Source organism: Marmota flaviventris, chromosome 17 (genome assembly GCF_047511675.1).
Source record: "Marmota flaviventris isolate mMarFla1 chromosome 17, mMarFla1.hap1, whole genome shotgun sequence".
Taxonomy (NCBI): domain Eukaryota; kingdom Metazoa; phylum Chordata; class Mammalia; order Rodentia; family Sciuridae; genus Marmota; species Marmota flaviventris.
This window is the reverse complement of record NC_092514.1, coordinates 32,392,507-32,409,892: the sequence shown is the minus strand read 5'-3', so window position 1 is coordinate 32,409,892 and position 17,386 is coordinate 32,392,507. Positions and strand designations below refer to the sequence as shown.

General features: G+C 51.9%; 1 protein-coding gene across 1 annotated transcript in view; it reads left to right on the top strand.

The window, feature by feature from the left end:
* Rph3al (rabphilin 3A like (without C2 domains)) overlaps positions 1-17,386 on the top strand; it is a 117,983-nt gene that overhangs the window by 33,826 nt on the left and 66,771 nt on the right. The window contains 1 exon segment of the mRNA XM_027924456.3: positions 1,831-1,960. Within this exon segment, the coding sequence (XP_027780257.3) occupies positions 1,831-1,960 (130 nt within the window).

The window sequence follows — 17,386 nt, the reverse complement described above, 5'->3', positions numbered from 1 at the left end:
CCTTAGAAAAAGGAACATACCCTTTTAATACAGAAAGAGCTTATATAAGACTGGTTGGATTTTGCTTTTTTTTTTTTTTTTTTCTTTTTTCATCTAACCTGGTAGGAACCCCAACCTCAAATGCTGGTGATTGATCTCCTGGGCTTCTGATTCCCCCCAGAAGCCTTCATGGTGGAAAAGAGCATTCATGGGGTCCCCTCAGCCATCGGGGTGCTTCTTTGCCTCTCTGAGCAGTTTTACGGAGTCCTTCCTGTTGTCTGGCTCCACGAGCGCTGGGTCGGCAGGGACATGGAATGACCCAGAAGGTCACAACACAGGTTCATGGTTCAGATAGAAGAGGTGCATCCTATGTGTTTAGGTGACAGAAACATGGGATGGAGTGACAGAGGGTCCCCAGGAACAAGTGGGTCATGCCAGGGCTGGAGCTCGGTTTGGCCCAGGCCCTGCGGGTCCCGGCATTAGGGACATGACCCCCGTGGAAGCCATCAGTGCTGGCTGGAGGGCAGGTGCAGAGGTGGCCTTGTGACCCAGCCTGCTATCTCTCGGCCCCAGTGGCAGCCGCTCACCATCTCAGGGGAAGGCGTGGGGCTCCGCCTCTTGGGAGCTTTGTGATTCTAGCCAGTAGCCTCCTATTTTGGAACCTTAGTCTTCTCATCTCTGAAATGGGAAATGCAACGTGCCTTTCACTGGGGCTGTAATGCCTGCGTATTGTCCTTTCCTTCGTTCAAGAATTTTTCCTGAGTGGCCCCTGGCTCCTGGCAGTACAGTGGCTGACAAGCCCAGTCAATTCCATGGGGCCTGTAGGTTTCACACAGGTTGTGGAGCAGCAGAGGCTGTGGTGTGACCAGGGGCCGCAGGAGAGGCACCTGCCCAGGCTTGGCAGGGTTCAGAGAAGTGCCCTGGACGCTCACCCTCTCAGCATTTCCAAGAAGAGCCCTTTTTTCTTTCCTGTGACAACCTCTCCTCTGCCCTGCTGCTCAGACCCAGAGCCACCCCGTCATCCTGGGTCTTTCTCCCCTCCCCCCACCAAGCCATGCAGGATGCTTCAGAAATACCCACCCAGTCTCTGTCCTCTCTCCTGGGGCCCCAGGCCCAGTTCCTCTTAGCATCCTCCCTTCGGCTCTCCCTGTTATCCCAGCTTTCCACAGAAGCCAGGGTGAGCTTTTTAAAATGTCACTTTAGATCCAATCACTCCTCTCTTTAAAACTCTTCAGTGGCTTTGGATTGAGCTTAGGAAAAAAAAAAAAAAAAAAAAACGGGCTCCAATTTGTGGCCTGAACCCCCGTGATCTGGCCCCTGCTCGCCCCTCCAGCCGCACTGGGTCACTGTCTGCTCACGAGGCAGTGGCCCTGATGACCTTCTTACCGGTGGCCATTTCTCTGCCTGAGCCTTAGCTCTGCTGTTCCCTCTGCCTTTCCTGCTGGGTCCTGGCCATCCTCCATCTCAGGTCCCATGTTTTCACAGCCTTTGCTGGCCACCAGCGCCTCTGGCCCCCTCGGTCGTCCTCCCCACACCCCCATTCTTTGCATTCCACAGTGCGTCTCTGTTTCCCGACCCAGTTTGCTTGTTTATGGATTTTTCTTATTGAGTGGAAGTTCCATGGAAGCTGGGGCCGGCCGTGTCTTTCTCTGGCTAGTTTGCTCCAATATCCCCAGTGCTTGGGGCATTGGAAGTGCTCAGTTGATAGTTGGTGAATAAAATGAATGATCCGTGAGAGAACAGTACCTGTGGCATGGTCCAGTGTTGGGGCCCTGTGGCAGCCATGCTCAGGCAGTGGTTGTGTCGGGGACAGGAAGCACATTCCTTCTGATTCCGTGTCCTGTGCTGCAGGCGCCTGGTGGAACGGCTGGAGACCATGAGGCGGAATGTGATGGGGAACGGCCTCTCCCAGTGTCTGCTCTGTGGGGAGGTGCTGGGCTTCCTGGGCAGCTCATCAGTATTCTGCAAAGACTGCAGGAAGGTAAGGCCCTGCTCTGACCCTTCTATTCTGACTCTCCCGCCTTGACCAGCTCTGCTGCTCTGTGGCTTTGCATCTTGGCTCCCAGGAGTGAGAGAGGGAGTGTGCATGTGTTCATGCCTGCGTTTATGCATGCATGTGGTGTTCTCTGCCTCTTGGCAAACAGGACCAGGGCCTGAAGATGAGAGGAGAGGACCTGGCTTCTAGGGATCGCTCCAAGAAGTGGACTTTGGGTCAGAGCTGGGGTGTGCATCTGGCTCTTACACTAGCCATATGACCTCAGAAAACTTGGCTACTATTTCATGCCTCAGTTTCCTCATCTGTAAAGTAGGGGTAATGATAACATATACCTCGGAGCTGTGAAGATCAAATATATTAAATTCGAGGCTCTTAAAATCTTGCCTGGCACAGAGACACACAATAAGTAAATACTGTTTTCCTCAGGGCCAAGTCATGTGCTAGGAGTGTACTTCCTATTCTATTGGTCTGCTTTCTTGGTCTCTGGTCACTCAATGAAAAATGATCTTTGCAGCAAGAGCAAATAGATTTTCTCCTTATTGTAAATTGTGTCACATGTTAAATTGTTTCATATTGAGTCCAGGACTATATATATACATAATGTGTGTGTGTGTGTGTGTAGAGAGAGAGTGTGTGTTTTTAGTTTTCCCTGGTGTTTCTAATTGCATTTCTTATTGCCCAAAGAAATATGTCCTTCTGATCTTCAAGATTATTCAGTATCTCGATTTTGCTCTCTGTCACACCGAACCTATTTCCTATTTTCTCCTAAAAGAACCCTTTCTAGATTTTTATGCCTGCTCTAGACTAGAATAGTTGTGACACAGCAATCATGGGACTGTCCTTTGCTGTCCTCCCAGGTGAGAGATAGTATTCCCAAGATACCATGTCTTCCTCTTTTTTTTTTTTTTAATCCTCATTTTGCTGGAACACATCCTCAAGTAACTTCCATGTGTCAGTCACTGTTTTAAAGCTGGAGTTGTTATAATGAACAAGACAGAAAAAAAGAACCCTATCTCTCGAGATGACATTGGGCCAGGAAACAAAAAACAAGTAACGATCAAATAAATCAGATGATTTTGGAAAGTAATAAATCTGGGAAGGAATAACAGGAAATATAAAACTGGGGTGGAGAGGGGTCAGGGGTGACAAGGGTTGAGAGAACTAAAACAGATGGAATAGTCGAGTAAATATGAACTTGGAACACTGAGGCCATTGGCCACCTTGACAAGGGCATTTTCAGTGTCATTGAAGCTGGATGAGAAAGAGGTTAATGTAACCAGTTACTAAACGGGAAGGTGAGAATTTGGGGGTATGGTCATTTTTTCCCCCTGACTTTGTCATATGTGGTGAATTGGACTGAGGAACGTGGATTTGTTGGCCCAAGTGTGGTGGAGGTGTGACAGGGCCCTAGTGTCATGGTGTCCCAGCTTCTCTCCAGCCCCTAGACTGGAGACCAATGGGGACTCGGGTTGCCTCACGCTCAGGGCTTGAGCAGGTGAAGTTGTTTGTGCTTCCTACCTGGGACAATAGGCCCCAGCAGCCTGTTTCCTCCTCCTGCCTCTCAACCCACAAGGCTCCAATTCCAGGTTTATGGCACCATGAACAAGGGCAGAACCCTCTCTCCTTCCCCTGAGAGACAGGCTACAGCCCCTGGCTGTGAAAAGTGAATGCCAGCTGCTCCTGGGAGAGCCATTTCCTAGGCAACGTGGGGTCCCAGGGGAGGACCTCAGCTGGATGTGGGCCTGAAGGGAAATTGTTCCTCCAATCTCTCTCCCCGCCCCCACTGCCTGGTACCCTGGAGCTCTGGGCTCCTCAGGAGGACTTTTCTATTTGAAGTGGTATTCTCTCTCTCTCTCTCTCTCTCTCTCTCTCTCTCTCTCCCCCTCTCTCTCTCTCTCCCTCTCCCCCTCTCTCCCCCTCTCTCCCCCTCTCTCCCTCTCTCCCTCTCTCCCTCCCTCTCCCCCTCTCTCTCCTTCTCCCACCACCACACCCACCTCTCTTCCTTTTCAGTACAGGAGTTGGAATCCAAGACCTTGCATGTGCTAGCTAGGTAAGCACTCTACCCTGAGCTACACCCTGCCCTGTTAATTTTATTGAGACAGGGTCTCTCTAAGTTGCCGAGGCTGGCCTGGAACTTCTGATCTCCTTCCTCAGCCTCCTGAAGAGCTGGGATGATGGGGACGTGCCACAGCACCCAGCCAAAGGGGTTCTTACTCTGCAGCAGGCTGAGGACTAGGTCCTGGCCTGGGCGGGAGGCAGAGGAGCCCTTTGAGCTTCAGAGGGGACTTGCACCCAAGCAAAGGTAGGAAGAGGGGCTACTGGATGAGCCCCTGCTGATGAGGGGCATTTGGCAGTTTTCTTCATCTGTCTTTAAGAAGATGGCATTGTCATTCATTCATAGGCACCCATTCTTTAAGTAGTAGAAGGCCCATTGTGTGCAGTACCCATTCTAGGTGCTGGCCGTACCTGGAATGAGTTAGACAAATCTTTGCTCTCCTGGAGTTTATTTTTCAGGGGTGGGAGAAGAGAAATAGATGAATATGGATAAACCTAAAACAATGTCAAGTTGACTGAAGGCTCCACATTGAATTCAAACAAAATGATGTAATAACCTACACCTGGGTGCTCTGGGAGGCTTCTCTGAGCTCAGACTCAAAGCAAGAGTCGGGCCTGGGAAGATCTGGGTGGGAACTATCCCAGGCAGAGGAAAGGGAAGCACAAAGGCCCTGAGGCAGAACTAGCTGGGTTTGTTCAAGGAACTAATGAAGGTATCTGGGACAGTAGGAACAAGGGGTTAGCATGGCCGATCCCAAACAGCTTTGTAATTTTAAGGTCAGGAGCTGGAATGTTATTGCAAGTTGGATGGGATATCAGTGGAGTGTTTGAGCAGGGCTGTGATGTGACCTGATTTGTCTCTGAAGGGTGGATCCTAGCTGCTGTGTGCTGAGTAGACTGCAGGGGACACAGGAAAAGCAGGAGACAGGTTTGGTGGTGATGGCTCTCATTAAGAGATGATGGGCTTGGGGACAAGGCATCATAGCGACAGAGGCCCTTTGCTAAGACAGAGTCAGTTTCTTTAGCATATTCAAAGCAGATGGGGAAGAATGGCCTTAGGCTGGAAAGAGAGTTGTAGGCTCCCCTGGACAGGACAAGGGGCCATTGGTCCACCCTGTGTCTCAGGATGCTGCAGGTCTCCCGAGACTTGCCAGTAACTGTTCCCACACAGGCTCTGCAGTGTGTGGGTCTCCCGGCTGTGTCCAAGGGGCTCATCCATATTTCTGGAGTGGCTTCATGTTCCTGCAAGGACCAGGGAGGGCCAACTTCCCTCTTCCGCAACAGCAGGATCATGAGGTGCTTGTGCCCAGAGCTATAGGTTCAGACAGACTTGGGCTGAGGTCCCAAGTCACTGATCCACTCTGGACCTCCACATCTGCATCAGTAAAATAGGGTCACACAGCTCCCACCAGCACCCGGTGGAGATGAAGAGTGGACGAGGTAGAACGTGGCTGCCCCTAGCCACACATGGTCCACTGCAAGCCTTGGTGAAGGGCCCTGGCTATTGTCATTCCTAGGCCACCCCAGGGTCCCACCTGCTCAGGCTAAGTGATCTCCTGTGGACCTCATGAGAGATTGAGTAACATTCCATGGACTGTTTGGCTCTTCCTGGCGTGACAAAACACCACAGACTGGGCGCCTTAAACAACAGACATTTACTTCCTCGTGGCTGGAGGCTGGGAGGTCTGGGCCAGTTCAGTGCCTGCTGAGGCCTCTCTTCCTGGCCTACAAATGCTCAGAGATCGGAGCCCTGGTCTCTCTTCCTCTTCATGTAAAGACACCAATCCTGTTGGATTAGGGTCCCACCCTTGGACTTCATGTAACATTAATGACTACCTAAGGATGCTCTCTTCAGATACGTCACCTTTGGGGGTGGTGACTTCAACATGTGAATTTTGAGGGGACATAATTCAGTCCATCGCAGCCCATGTGCTCTTTAATAGAATTTATGTTTTCTCGAACTTAAAATGGAAGCTTCCACAGTGAGTTCCCTATTTTCCAAAATTTACGGGGAAGCCTCTGGACACCGTTGTTGCTCTCCAGCATGGGATATCCCAAGCTGGCAGATATACCCCTCCGTTTCCTGCTGGTGGCTCATACACCCCTAGCACTCAATCACTCATTCAGCCTGAGACAGGACACACAGCTGAGGCGGGAGGGTTGAAATGAAAGGGACAACTGGATGACAGCAAGGACATGGATGTGGCAGGAGTGTTTGCCTTAGGAACGGGGTGGGGGGTGGGGCTTGGAGGAGGGATGGAGCATGCTCTCGTGACCTCCAGGGGTGAGATCCTGGGATCCTGGAGATGTGGGCAGAGCTGAGACCTTTGAGAAGCTAAGGCATTAGGGCATGGGGGGTGGGGGGACAAGCAGCATTTGAGCAGAGACAGGTCTGTGGGGCCCTGCAGTTTCCAGAAGATGGTCACAGAAGCACCGATACCCAGGCAGTGATCGTGTAGGATCTGAGCCCCCCGATAATTAGAGGAGCCAAGGCATAGCCCCTGCAAACTTTAGCCCACAGGGTCTCTGAAGGCTGGGAGGTCAGGGATGACGTAATCCACTCCCTCATCCAAAAGGTGCTTCTCATACGCCCACTGAGGATGTGGAGACCCGGATCCAGGGAAGAGAAGTTAATTGATTATGCATAATTAGTTACAGTTAGGGTTGGGGTGAAGGCGGCAGCCCTGGAGGAGCCGGCAGAGCTCTAACAGGGTGCTGGGCCTCATGGGGCCTCAGAAGCGACCTCTACTCTGGACTGGCTCCTGTCGGGGGAGACTCTCTGTTTATTTCCATCTCTGCTTCCTGGCTTCTCACCCTTGGGGTAGGCCACAGTCCTGGGACCTAAGTTATGGCCTTGGGCGGGCTGTAGAGAGGGACAGCTGGGGAGGTCCCTGACTTAGGGGTTGTCCAGAGCGAGGCCTGGTGGAGAAGGGTAGGCCCCCAGGTGCTGAGCAGGAGCCCTGGCAGCATCCAGCAGCCACAAGCTAATGAGCACGAATGGAGGCGATGCCGGTCCTCGGAGCTACGTCCCCCCCTGGTCTGCGCGGCCAGGCTGCCCGCCCTCATTATCTGAGGGCGTATTGGGAAGGGAGAGGGGCTGGCTGGTTAATTAGAGAGGCCTGGCGCTCTTAATTGCTTAGGATCTGAGTCACGCAGCCTTGGGTCTAATTGAGAGTCCAGCTCCGCCAGCCACGGGGAGGCCATGCAGAGCTGTGGAAGGACCCGCCTGAGCCCACGATGGCATTGTCACCATTCCAGGGAAACAGTTGCCTTTTTTTTTTTTTTTGGTCTCAATATAAGGGATCCCACTGTGTGAACCACAGGGGAGCCTGCCTGGGAAGTGATCTGTGGCCACGTGCACTTAGTCCTGGTGAAAGAGGCTCTGAGGTCAGTCTGTATTTTGCTTAGAGGCCTTAAGGGAAGTCCAGCTGCATGGGAGGGAATGTGGGCCCAGCCCCGGGAAGCACTGCAGGGAAGGGGCTGGGCTCGGCCCCTTTGCTCTGAGGAGGAGCTGTGTGCTGCTGAGGGTAAGCTGGCAGTAACCGGAGGCTGTGCTGATTTCCCCTGAAGTCTCCCTCTCTGTTCAGTGTTGGGGACAGTGGTTGCTGAGCCCAGGGAAGAACAAATGGAATTTCTTTGTCACCCTGCTGCCTGCTTACTGGACTGCAATCAAAGGAGGCCGAGCCCTCCCTCTCCATCACTTTTATTTCCAGGCACTCAGCCTTCCACTCAGAGATGGCAGTTTCTAAAGAGCCTGCTGACCCCTGAGAAGGATATTGCTTCTGGGCTGTGAAGCTTTGGGAGTCTCAGCCCCACCCGGTTTCCAGAGACCTCCTCCTGAAGGTGGAGGCCTTGGGGACAGTTGTAGAGAATCCAGGTGCTGATAGGGTCTTCACTGCTCAAAGTGTGGGCCGAGGGCCAGCAGTATGGACATCCCTTGTTGCTCATTGAAGATGCAGATTCTCAGGCCCCCTCAGCCCTTGTGAACTAAAATCTGCTTTTTAACTAGATCCCCTTAGCCTAATGTCCTCAATGTAGTATGTGTCTGAATTTCCTTCTTTTTAAAGGGTAAATAATATTCCATTGCGCATATATATATATATTATATATAACACAGCAGTGGAATTACTGGATCTTATGGTAATTCTGTGTAGTTTTGAGGAGTTACCGTACTAGTTCCCATACTGGCTGCACCATTTTACATCCCAACCAGCAGTGTATGAGGGTTAGGAGGTCAGTTTTATGCAGGGCCTCCCTCTCAACTAATTCCTTCCCCTCAACTGATCTTCAGCACCTGGGTCCCTCAGGTGGAGCCGCGGAAGCAGCAGCTTCCTTGAGCAATAGCCATTTCATCTGAGTTGCCTTCAAATTGGCCTCGCCATGTCCTTTCTCCTCCTCGACCTAATTCAATGCAGAAGACGTGTTGGTGCCTCCTAACAAAGATGGATTTTTTCATTCAGCTCCTGCTATTTCCTAAATTCCCGGAAAAAGTCACTTAATTCATCTGCCCTGAGGGGCCAATCTGGTGCTTGCACGTTTATTCGCCAAGGCTGTTTGGCAGGAATTGACTTGGCTCCTGTTCTCAGGGTCAGAGGACCAGATACCGCACAGCATCTTGGGACATCTGCCTTGCTAGGGGCCTGAGAGCAGAACGTCTCTGTTAGGTGTGCTTTTTTCTTGCTGTTTTGGTATCTACAGGTACCAAGAAGATGACTCTTCTTCCCCCAAAGAAAGAAAGAAAGAAAGAATGATTACTTGGTGCAGTTCAGAGTCTATTCTGTTCCCCCAGCATGTCACCAGCAGGCCATGGGCCTTCAGCTCGGGACAAAGGTGGGCTCAGGGGACACATCCCCCACCCCCACTGTTCTAGACTGAGACCTTCCTTCCTGCCCTGTGGGTTCGTTTTGCAACTCTCAGAAGACTGTGCCCACTTAGCCACGCACGTGAAGCATCTTGCCAGGCCCCCGGGGGAGGAGATGGAGATGCCAGCTCCTGCCCTTCGAGGATGGTGACAGATCTTGCAGCACAGTGTGAGAAGTGCTGTAGAATTTGAAGGCAGGGAGCAATTGGGAGCAGACCCTGGCGGGGCCCCATTGCAGAGTGGAGCTAGCCCCTGAGCTGGCCTGGGAGGGCAGGAGGAGGCCTAGCTCTGTGGAGGAGATGCAGAGGTCGGGGGCACATGGCTTAGCTGCTGCTTGGGGTATACCGGAGAGTGAGATGGGAGGGAAGAAGAGAAAGGCAGGCTGAGGAAGAGGAGGGAGGAAGGGAATTTGGGTTTTCTCCTATTGGCAGCAAAGCCCTCCAGGAGTGCTGAGCAGGGAGATGAGTTCCAGGGCTCTTTGGGGGAGGTTGAGTTCACACACAGATTTGAAAGGACAGTGTCATAGGTGCGAGTGAGCATGCTGACACTGAATTATCCAGTTCGAAGTGGCCAGGGATGTCCCGAGATGCTGTGCAGTATCTGGTCCTCTGACCCCGGCAACAGGAGCCAAGTCAATTCCTTCCAATTCCACCCAAACAACTGGGGTGGAGACCCAAAGATGGGTAAGAGTTAGAAATAGCAAGAGCTGCAATGATTGACAGCTCTCTCTAAGCCAGGGCCCTGCCCACTTCATCATCCAAGCCACTCTGGGAGGTCACCATCTGCTATCGGCTCTTTGCAGGTGAAGAAAGGCATGCTGAGTGGAAGTGACATCCCTTGCCAGGTCACCCGATGGGGTAGGTCTCATGACCTCACCCACCAGGTTGCTCACGTGCACAGGGTCTGCCATGGGGTGTGGGGAAGGGGCTCATGGCCTGTCTGGAGCTACTTCTGTGATCTCATATCCTGAGGTGTCTTGCTGTTGAAGTATCAGAGCCCCTCTGTATAATAAGTGAGCCAGGACCAGTCAGGGGACACCTGCTGTGTGGGGACCAGGTGTGTGGGGAGTCAAAATAGAGAAGGACCAACCTTGTAGCCCCATGAAGCCACCCAGAGGGGTCTAGAGGCAGATGAGGTGGGTGTGAGCTGGGCCACCAGGAAGGGGTTATTCTTCCCTCTGAGCCCCTCACCTGGGAGGCCACTCCAGTGAGGCCATCTGCAGCACAGCAGGGCACAGGCTGCCCCGAGTTCAGCCACGCAGAGACTAGAGCTTTCATGCTCTGTCTTGACCTTGCCCGACTCTGCCAGTGCTAGGAGGCTCTGATTCTGTGTTTCTAGAATGGACAGCTCTTGCCACCGCCCAGGCCATAGATCTGATAATATCTTGGAGCCCATTGCAGGCAGCCTACCATACCTTAGGGACTGAGAGCCGATGACAATAGATCAGGGATCTATTTTGTTTGTATGACCTATGGGATAGAATGATTTCTACATTTGAGGTTGAAAAAAGTTGAACTTGGTGGTGCACACCTGTCACCCCAGCTACCCAGGAGGCTGAGGCCGGAGGATTAGGAGTTTAAAGCCAGGTTCAGCCACTTAGCAAGATCCTCTCTCAAAATATGAAAAAGGGCTGGGGATGCAGCTCAGTGGTGGGTAGAGCCCTTGTCTAGCATGTGCAAGGCCCTGGCTTCAATTCCCAGCTTCTCAAAAAAATAAAAATAAAAATAAAAGTAAATGAAAAAGAAAATGATTGAAAACAAATGAAATGAGAATCATTTAATGTGTGAAATGATACTGAATTTCAAGTTCGGGGACCATAAAGATTTATTGGAACACAGTCATACACAGTTTGCTCATTGCCTTTAGCTGCTTTGGTACTACAGTAGCGGAATAGTTGTGACAGAGTTCCAAATGTTTGTTTGCCGCCCTTTGCCAAAAAGTGTACCTACCCCTGCCCTAGCCCATGGGCCCCACCCAGGGCACCGGGGCTGCTCAGAGGTGAGAAGGGGTTAGGGGATGTAGCTCAGTGATAGAGAGTTTGGCATGCCTTGGGTTCCATCCCCAGCCCTGGGGACAACCAAAACAAAGAAACCTTCTGTAAGGAGGGGTGTGACTTCCTTCCCCTCTGCATTATGTCACTGGAGACCAGGTGAGTGGTGTGAATGACAATAGGTTGTTTGGGCTCCACTGACTTAGTCTAATGAGTTGGCATCCCTCTGTCTTCCTGTAGAGCTTCTTTTCCTGATTTTTCTCCCCCTGTTGCTGGGGATTGAACCAGGGCTTCACACGTGCTAAGCACCCTGTCCACCAGGGAACCTCATCCCCAGCTCTTCTTTTCCTGGAACTTAAAAAAGTAATTGACACTATTAGCTAGAGGTTTAGAGCACTGGGTTTTCCTGGTGTGGGCTAGTTCCCTTCCTTCTCTCTGCCTGGGTTTCCTCACGTGGAAACTGGGGATAATCAAAGTACCTACCAGAGCTGGGCACGGTGGCACACACCTGTAATCCCAGTGGCTCAGGAGGCTGAGGCAGGAGGATCGTGAGTTCAAAGGCAGCCTCAGCAAAAACGAGGTGCTAAGCAACTCAGTGAGACCCTGATTCTAACTAAAATTCAAAATAGGGCTGGGAATGTTGCTCAGTGGTCGAGTGTCCCTGAGTTCAAGCCCTAGTACCAAAAAAAAAAAAAAAAAAGTACCGAGTGGTTGTGAGGACTGAGGAGTGAAGTGTATGTGAGCTCTTGGAGACAGTGTCTGGCATATAGTGACTATCAAAAGTCAAGTGACACAGATGTGTGTAGAATACTGACCCCCCCCCACCCTTGACCTTAGCAGTCTTTTCATACCTTTCTCTCTCTACACTCTTACAAATGTGTGCAGGTGTATATACTATGTGTTGTTTTTGCACTCTTGGCATTGAACTTGGGTGCTCTACCACTGAGCTATGTCCCCATCCCTTTTAATATTTTTTTTTAGTTGCAGATGGACACAATACCTTTATTTTATTTGTTTATTTTTTTATGTGGTGTCGGGGATCGAACCCAGTGCCTCACGGATGCTAGGCAAGCACTCTACCCCTGAGCCTCAACCCCGGCCCTCCCCAACCCTTTTTATATTTTTATTTTTATTTATTTTTACTGTTGGTTGTTCAAAACATTACATAGTTATTGGCATATCATATTTCACACATTTGATTCAAGTGGGTTATGAACTCCCATTTTTACCCCGTATACAGATTGCAGAATCACATCAGTTACACATCCATTGATTTACATATTGCCAAACTAGTGTCTGTTGTATTCTGCTGCCTTTCCTATCCTCTACTATCCCCCCTCCCCTCCCCTCCCCTCCCATCTTCTCCAACCCTTTTTTTAAATTTTATTTTGAGACAGGGTTTTGCTCATTTGCTGAAGCTGGCCTCCAACTTGCCATCCTCCTGGCTTTGCCTCCCAAGTGGCCAGGATTTTAGATATGCACCAGTGCACCTGGATATGCCATATTTTTAAACGCAATCATAATACTCCTTACTCCATAATTTCCTGTTTTCTTTTTTCTTCCCACTTGATAACACATCAAAGCCGACGTCCCTCACCCCCGGGGTCTATACATCTAAATCGAATTCCATTTTTAGGAACTAAGTAACAGAAGGGAGCGCTTCACACTTCCTGGTCACCACTTCTTCCCGAGGCTGCTCACACAGTCTGCTGGGGGCCAGACTAAGGTGGTGCAAGTAAAAACAGGGGGGTTGCCTGCACCCACCCTCAGATCGCTGAGTCTGAACCTCTGCCAGGGTGCACAGCCCTCTGCAGCTTGGTTTCTGCTGCCCTCCTCTGCTTACCGCTCCCAACACCACCCACAGGCAACCCACCCATCTGAAATCCAGCTCTCTCAAAAGCCTCTTGCAAATCAGAAGGCAGACAGCGGGTAGGGTGGGGTGGGACCAGGTGGCCTAAATTCACAGGTAACAATACAGCTGAGCGCCTGCCCTGCTACCCCCACGAAGGTAGGAGTCCAAACAGGCCTGGTTATGGCTCTGCTCTGACCTTTTCATGTGACCTTGGATAAAAATCACTTCCCCTCTCTGGACCTTCCTGTAAAAGGAAAGGGTTGGCCCAGAGTCTCTTGGGCCCTGAGCTCAGTCCAGCCCTTGCAATGTTACCATCTGCAGATCCGGGAGCCACAGCTGGGGACTGGAGTTCATTTCCCTCCCCTCTGCAGTTCCGCTTGCTTCCCAGCTCACTTGGGCTCAGCCTGGGATTGAGCCCATATCCTCTGAGCAAGAGGAAGCAGGGGGTGGGGTGTTGGCCTGTGCCTCTGATGCTGCTATGAAGTCCTGTGTCCTTCCTGCCCCCAGCCCCGTTCCTGAGGATACACAGGTGAAAGGCAGAGTTTGTACCCATTCTCCAGATGGAAAAACAGATTCAGGAAGAAGCCTGGGGAAGAAATGGTGACCAGGAAGTGTGAATCGCTCCCTTCTGTTACATAGTTCCTAAAACTGGAATTCGATTTAGATGTATAGACCCCAGGGGCGACGGCTTTGATGTGTTATCAAGTGGGAAGAAAAAAGAAAACAGGAAATTATGGAGTAAGGAGTATTATGATTGCGTTTAAAAATATGGCATATCCAGGTGCACTGGTGCATATCTAAAATCCTGGCCACTTTGGAGGCAAAGCCAGGAGGATGGCAAGTTGGAGGCCAGCCTCAGCAACTGAGCAAAACCCTGTCTCTTGGGGGTACAGCCAAGACCTCTAGTTCCTCCTACAGCTCAGTTCAGAACATTGCCTACATATTTTTTAGGATTCAAAAGAGCTGAAAATGTGCAGGAGATCCCCAAAGGAGGATCTGGTGCATTTTGTCAATGGGATGCTAAGGGTGATGTTTGTGTGCCCTGAATGCTGGGGAGGGACAGAGCCACTCAGACAGACTATATAGTAGGAAGTGGTGCCAGACTGGGCTCCCCAGGGCCTGAGACCTTGCCTGGGATACACATGGAGGTTTGCAGGGGGTTTTGGTTATCGCCTCGTGGACATGAGGTGGTCCCCTCATTGAATGGTAAAAACTGCTCTAACCTTCAGCTGGGGTGTCCGTGACACCGGCCAGGCTCTGAGGGCTCATGCAGTCTGTCCCACCATGACTTCTCCCTGGGGACACTTGCCTGGCCCCCCTGAGGCCCCTTGCCACGGCACTCAGTGGCAATTTTCCCCGGGTCTGGTCAGCGTAGCTGTGAGAGACCCTGGCAGCAGGAAGCGCTGTTGGCAAATCTGTTTGGCAGCTGATACCGGGGACGGTGATTTTGTGCAGCCTCTTGTCCTCTGTTGTGGTAAATAGCAGATAATGACATTTCCAGGCCGTGGCGTGGCTCGGCGCCACACACCTCACTGCTGCCTGCCAGCTGCCAGACTTCTGAGGCCTGGGATTCTTCACGGCTTTCAAATCGCCCCCTTTGTTTCCGGCTGCGATGTCTCCTTATAGCTGCTGGACGATCACCGGCTGCAGCTCGGGCTCCATTTAGCCTGTCCTTCTGTGCCCCACAGGAGGGCACCAGGGGCAGCATACCTGCTGACCAGGAGGCCAAAGGGAGAATGGGGAGTTGGTTCCTCTCCCCAAGGCTCCTGTTAGCTTCAAAACCAAGACTCAGGGCTGGGGATGTGGCTCAGTGGTACAGCACTCCCCTAGTTCGCATGAGGCTTGGGGATGCTTTAGCCTCTTTCCTCACCCTTATCATCCCACTTTCTGTGGGAGAGAGAATTCCTCCAGGGTTACTGATGTGGGAACTGAGATGGAGGGGGAGGATGATCTGCCAGCCCTTCTGGGGACCCTCATGCACAGAAACCACACCCGAGCGCAGACAGGACTGTACTTGAACCCTCCAGGGAGAGAGACCTGAGCGCCTGGGTTCCTAGCTCAGGGGAGGGGCTGCCGTGCCATCGCCATGTAGGGCCCCTTACCAGGCCTCTGACTGCCTCCCACTTTCCAGCTCATTCTCCGGTCCTCTGCTTATTCATCTTGCTCAAGTGCAGCTCTGATTATGTCACTCTGCTGCTCTCCCTGAAGTGTTCGGTGGCTCCCCAGAATGCCTGCAAAATAAAGTCTAAATGCTGCCACATGGTGCCCACGGCCCTCAGTCCTTTCCCCGCTGTGATCTGCTGACTTTAGTAGCATAAATGAAACTCGGGGCTGTAAGGGCTGGCCCTGCCAGGGCCTGGCCTGTCGGGCTTTCCTTGGAGCTCTGTCCTGCCCATGCCAGGGTCTCTAATTGATCATTAGAGCCGTTGCTCTTAGAATATAAAGAAGCACCAGGGTATTTATCTAGTCTGCTGTGTTTTTCAAATTAAAAACAAAGCAGATCCGTTCTAACAGGCTTTTGCTGGCTAGGAAGATATTTCCTGTGTCCCTAGTGCTGGAAAGAGACAGAGAAGAGAGTATTTTCCCATAGACCAGCCTTTTGAGGATTACAGGAATCCCAGAAAGGCAGACGGGCCAGTGCTCTATCCCTGGACAGGGGGAGCTTCTGAGGGGCACAAACGTCTCACACTGAGTTGGCAGGGGCAGAGGTCTCCTGACTGTGGCCAGGGACTCTGGGCCAACTTGGTTTCTGGACTGGCCATGTTTATCTGCCTTCAGTGCAGGCCTCCCAACTCTCTGTGGTCCAGCAATTCAAGTTAACCATGTGGCTGCCTGGTGGCCAGCTTCAAGTCGCAAGGCTGTGCTCTGGGTCCCTTCTGCCCCTCTTTCCTAGGACCTGGCCCCACTTGGCCCTACCTTTTCTTACATTTTCCATCCCGCCCAGCGCCAGCCTCAGATCCGTCCCTCCAGCCCGAGCTCTCTGCTTGCTCCCCCATGGGCCTTCAGGAGAGCAGGGCTGGGCTGTGTGGCCTCTGCCTCTCACCTCAACCCCATTTGTGCCTGGCTCCTTGCCCCCAATGGCTTTCCTACCACTCTGCCTATCCCCCAGCAAGGGTGCTGCTTCTCCAGGGTCTGCCTCTAGCCACTTCTTACTGCTTTCTTCCCCTCACTTAAATGTTTATGGAGCATCTAGAGTGTGCTGGGGAACAGTCCAGGCTCTGAAGCTACGTTGGAGACCCAGGCAGGCGAAACCTGGGCCTCTGGAAACCCCTGTTCAGAGGTGGTAAGATTGACAGCAGGGAGCACACACCAGTGTGAAATGGGAAATCCCCAAGGCCTCTCTGCTCCCCAAGTTCCAGAGCTTCAGCAACACTGTGTGCTGCTCCTGCCTCTCCTGTATCTGCCACTCTTACCTTTCTCCCAGCCCTGGTTCTGTGTGTCACCCGCTGCTCTACGGCTCTTCCAATGGAGTCCAGGGAAAAACGCCACAAACATCAGTGCCCCACCTTGTCTCCTTGCTTACACCACCCCCGCCCATCCTGATGGCCAGCCGGGTGGTCTCAGGACAACCCTGCAGTCCTTCCTTCCTTTCCCTCCCCTCCCATAGGGCTCTAGGAATTCCATTGGTATCTGGGAATGTTCCAGAAAAAGTGCCTCTGCAAATAATGTGGAGGACAGATCCACTGGGAGGAGGACTGGGCCCATATTCTTAGCAAATGCCCTCTCCCTGAAACTCAGGTCTGATCATGGCCCTCCACTACTTAAATGCCACCAGCGGTCCCATGTATCTAGGGAATCCCAACCCCTGCAGTGACTTGTTCGCATCCCTCAGCCCTGTCCTTCCTTCCCAACTGACAGCATCAGGTGTCTGCTGAACCCTGGGGATTAAATATGGACGCTGTTGAGGGCTGGGAATGTGGCTTAGTGGAAGAGCATTTCCCCAGAGCGTACAAAGGCCTGGGATCAGTCCCCAGCACTGGGTGGTGGGGGAGTCCTCTCTCTCTAAGGACTCACAGCCTTAGAGGGGCCCCATCACGGGGGAGAGAAGTCCTGTGTGATGCACTCAGTGGTGCTCTAGGAAAGGCAGCCCACTGTGGGGACACAGTGGGAAGAAACTAGTAGCAGGAACTTAAGAAGTGTTTGCTGATGCCCTTGACATCTCTGGCCCTGATCTCAGCTAACATTGCTGTCCAAATTCTAGGGATAGGGCCGTGGAGGGTTAACTCGAGGCTCCAGCCTCCCTGCCTTCCATCATGGAGATTTTAAATCTTCCAAAAGCAGGGCTGTGACTTCACATCTTTGGGGTCAGGCCCTAAATATATGGGGAAATGCCAATCCAAGGGCTTTTTTTTGTTTGTTTGTTTGTTTTTACACCATCACCCAATACAGCATACTTCTGTGACCCCTGGTCACCCGAAAGTGTGGGAATCTCTTCCTGCTGGCTACCAATCCATTAAGCTCTAGATTTTCCAGCTGAGTTCTCCAGTTCAACCCTGACACTTGCTACCTGGAGCGAGGGTCAGCCCACAGGTAAGACTGTACCCGACTTTAGATGCCAGTTGCAAGAATGCGGAGGACCAGCTGGCCATAAATGAGGGTTCCCAGAACCCATTCTTCGATTCAGTTAGTTTACAGCTCACAGACTCAGGGGAA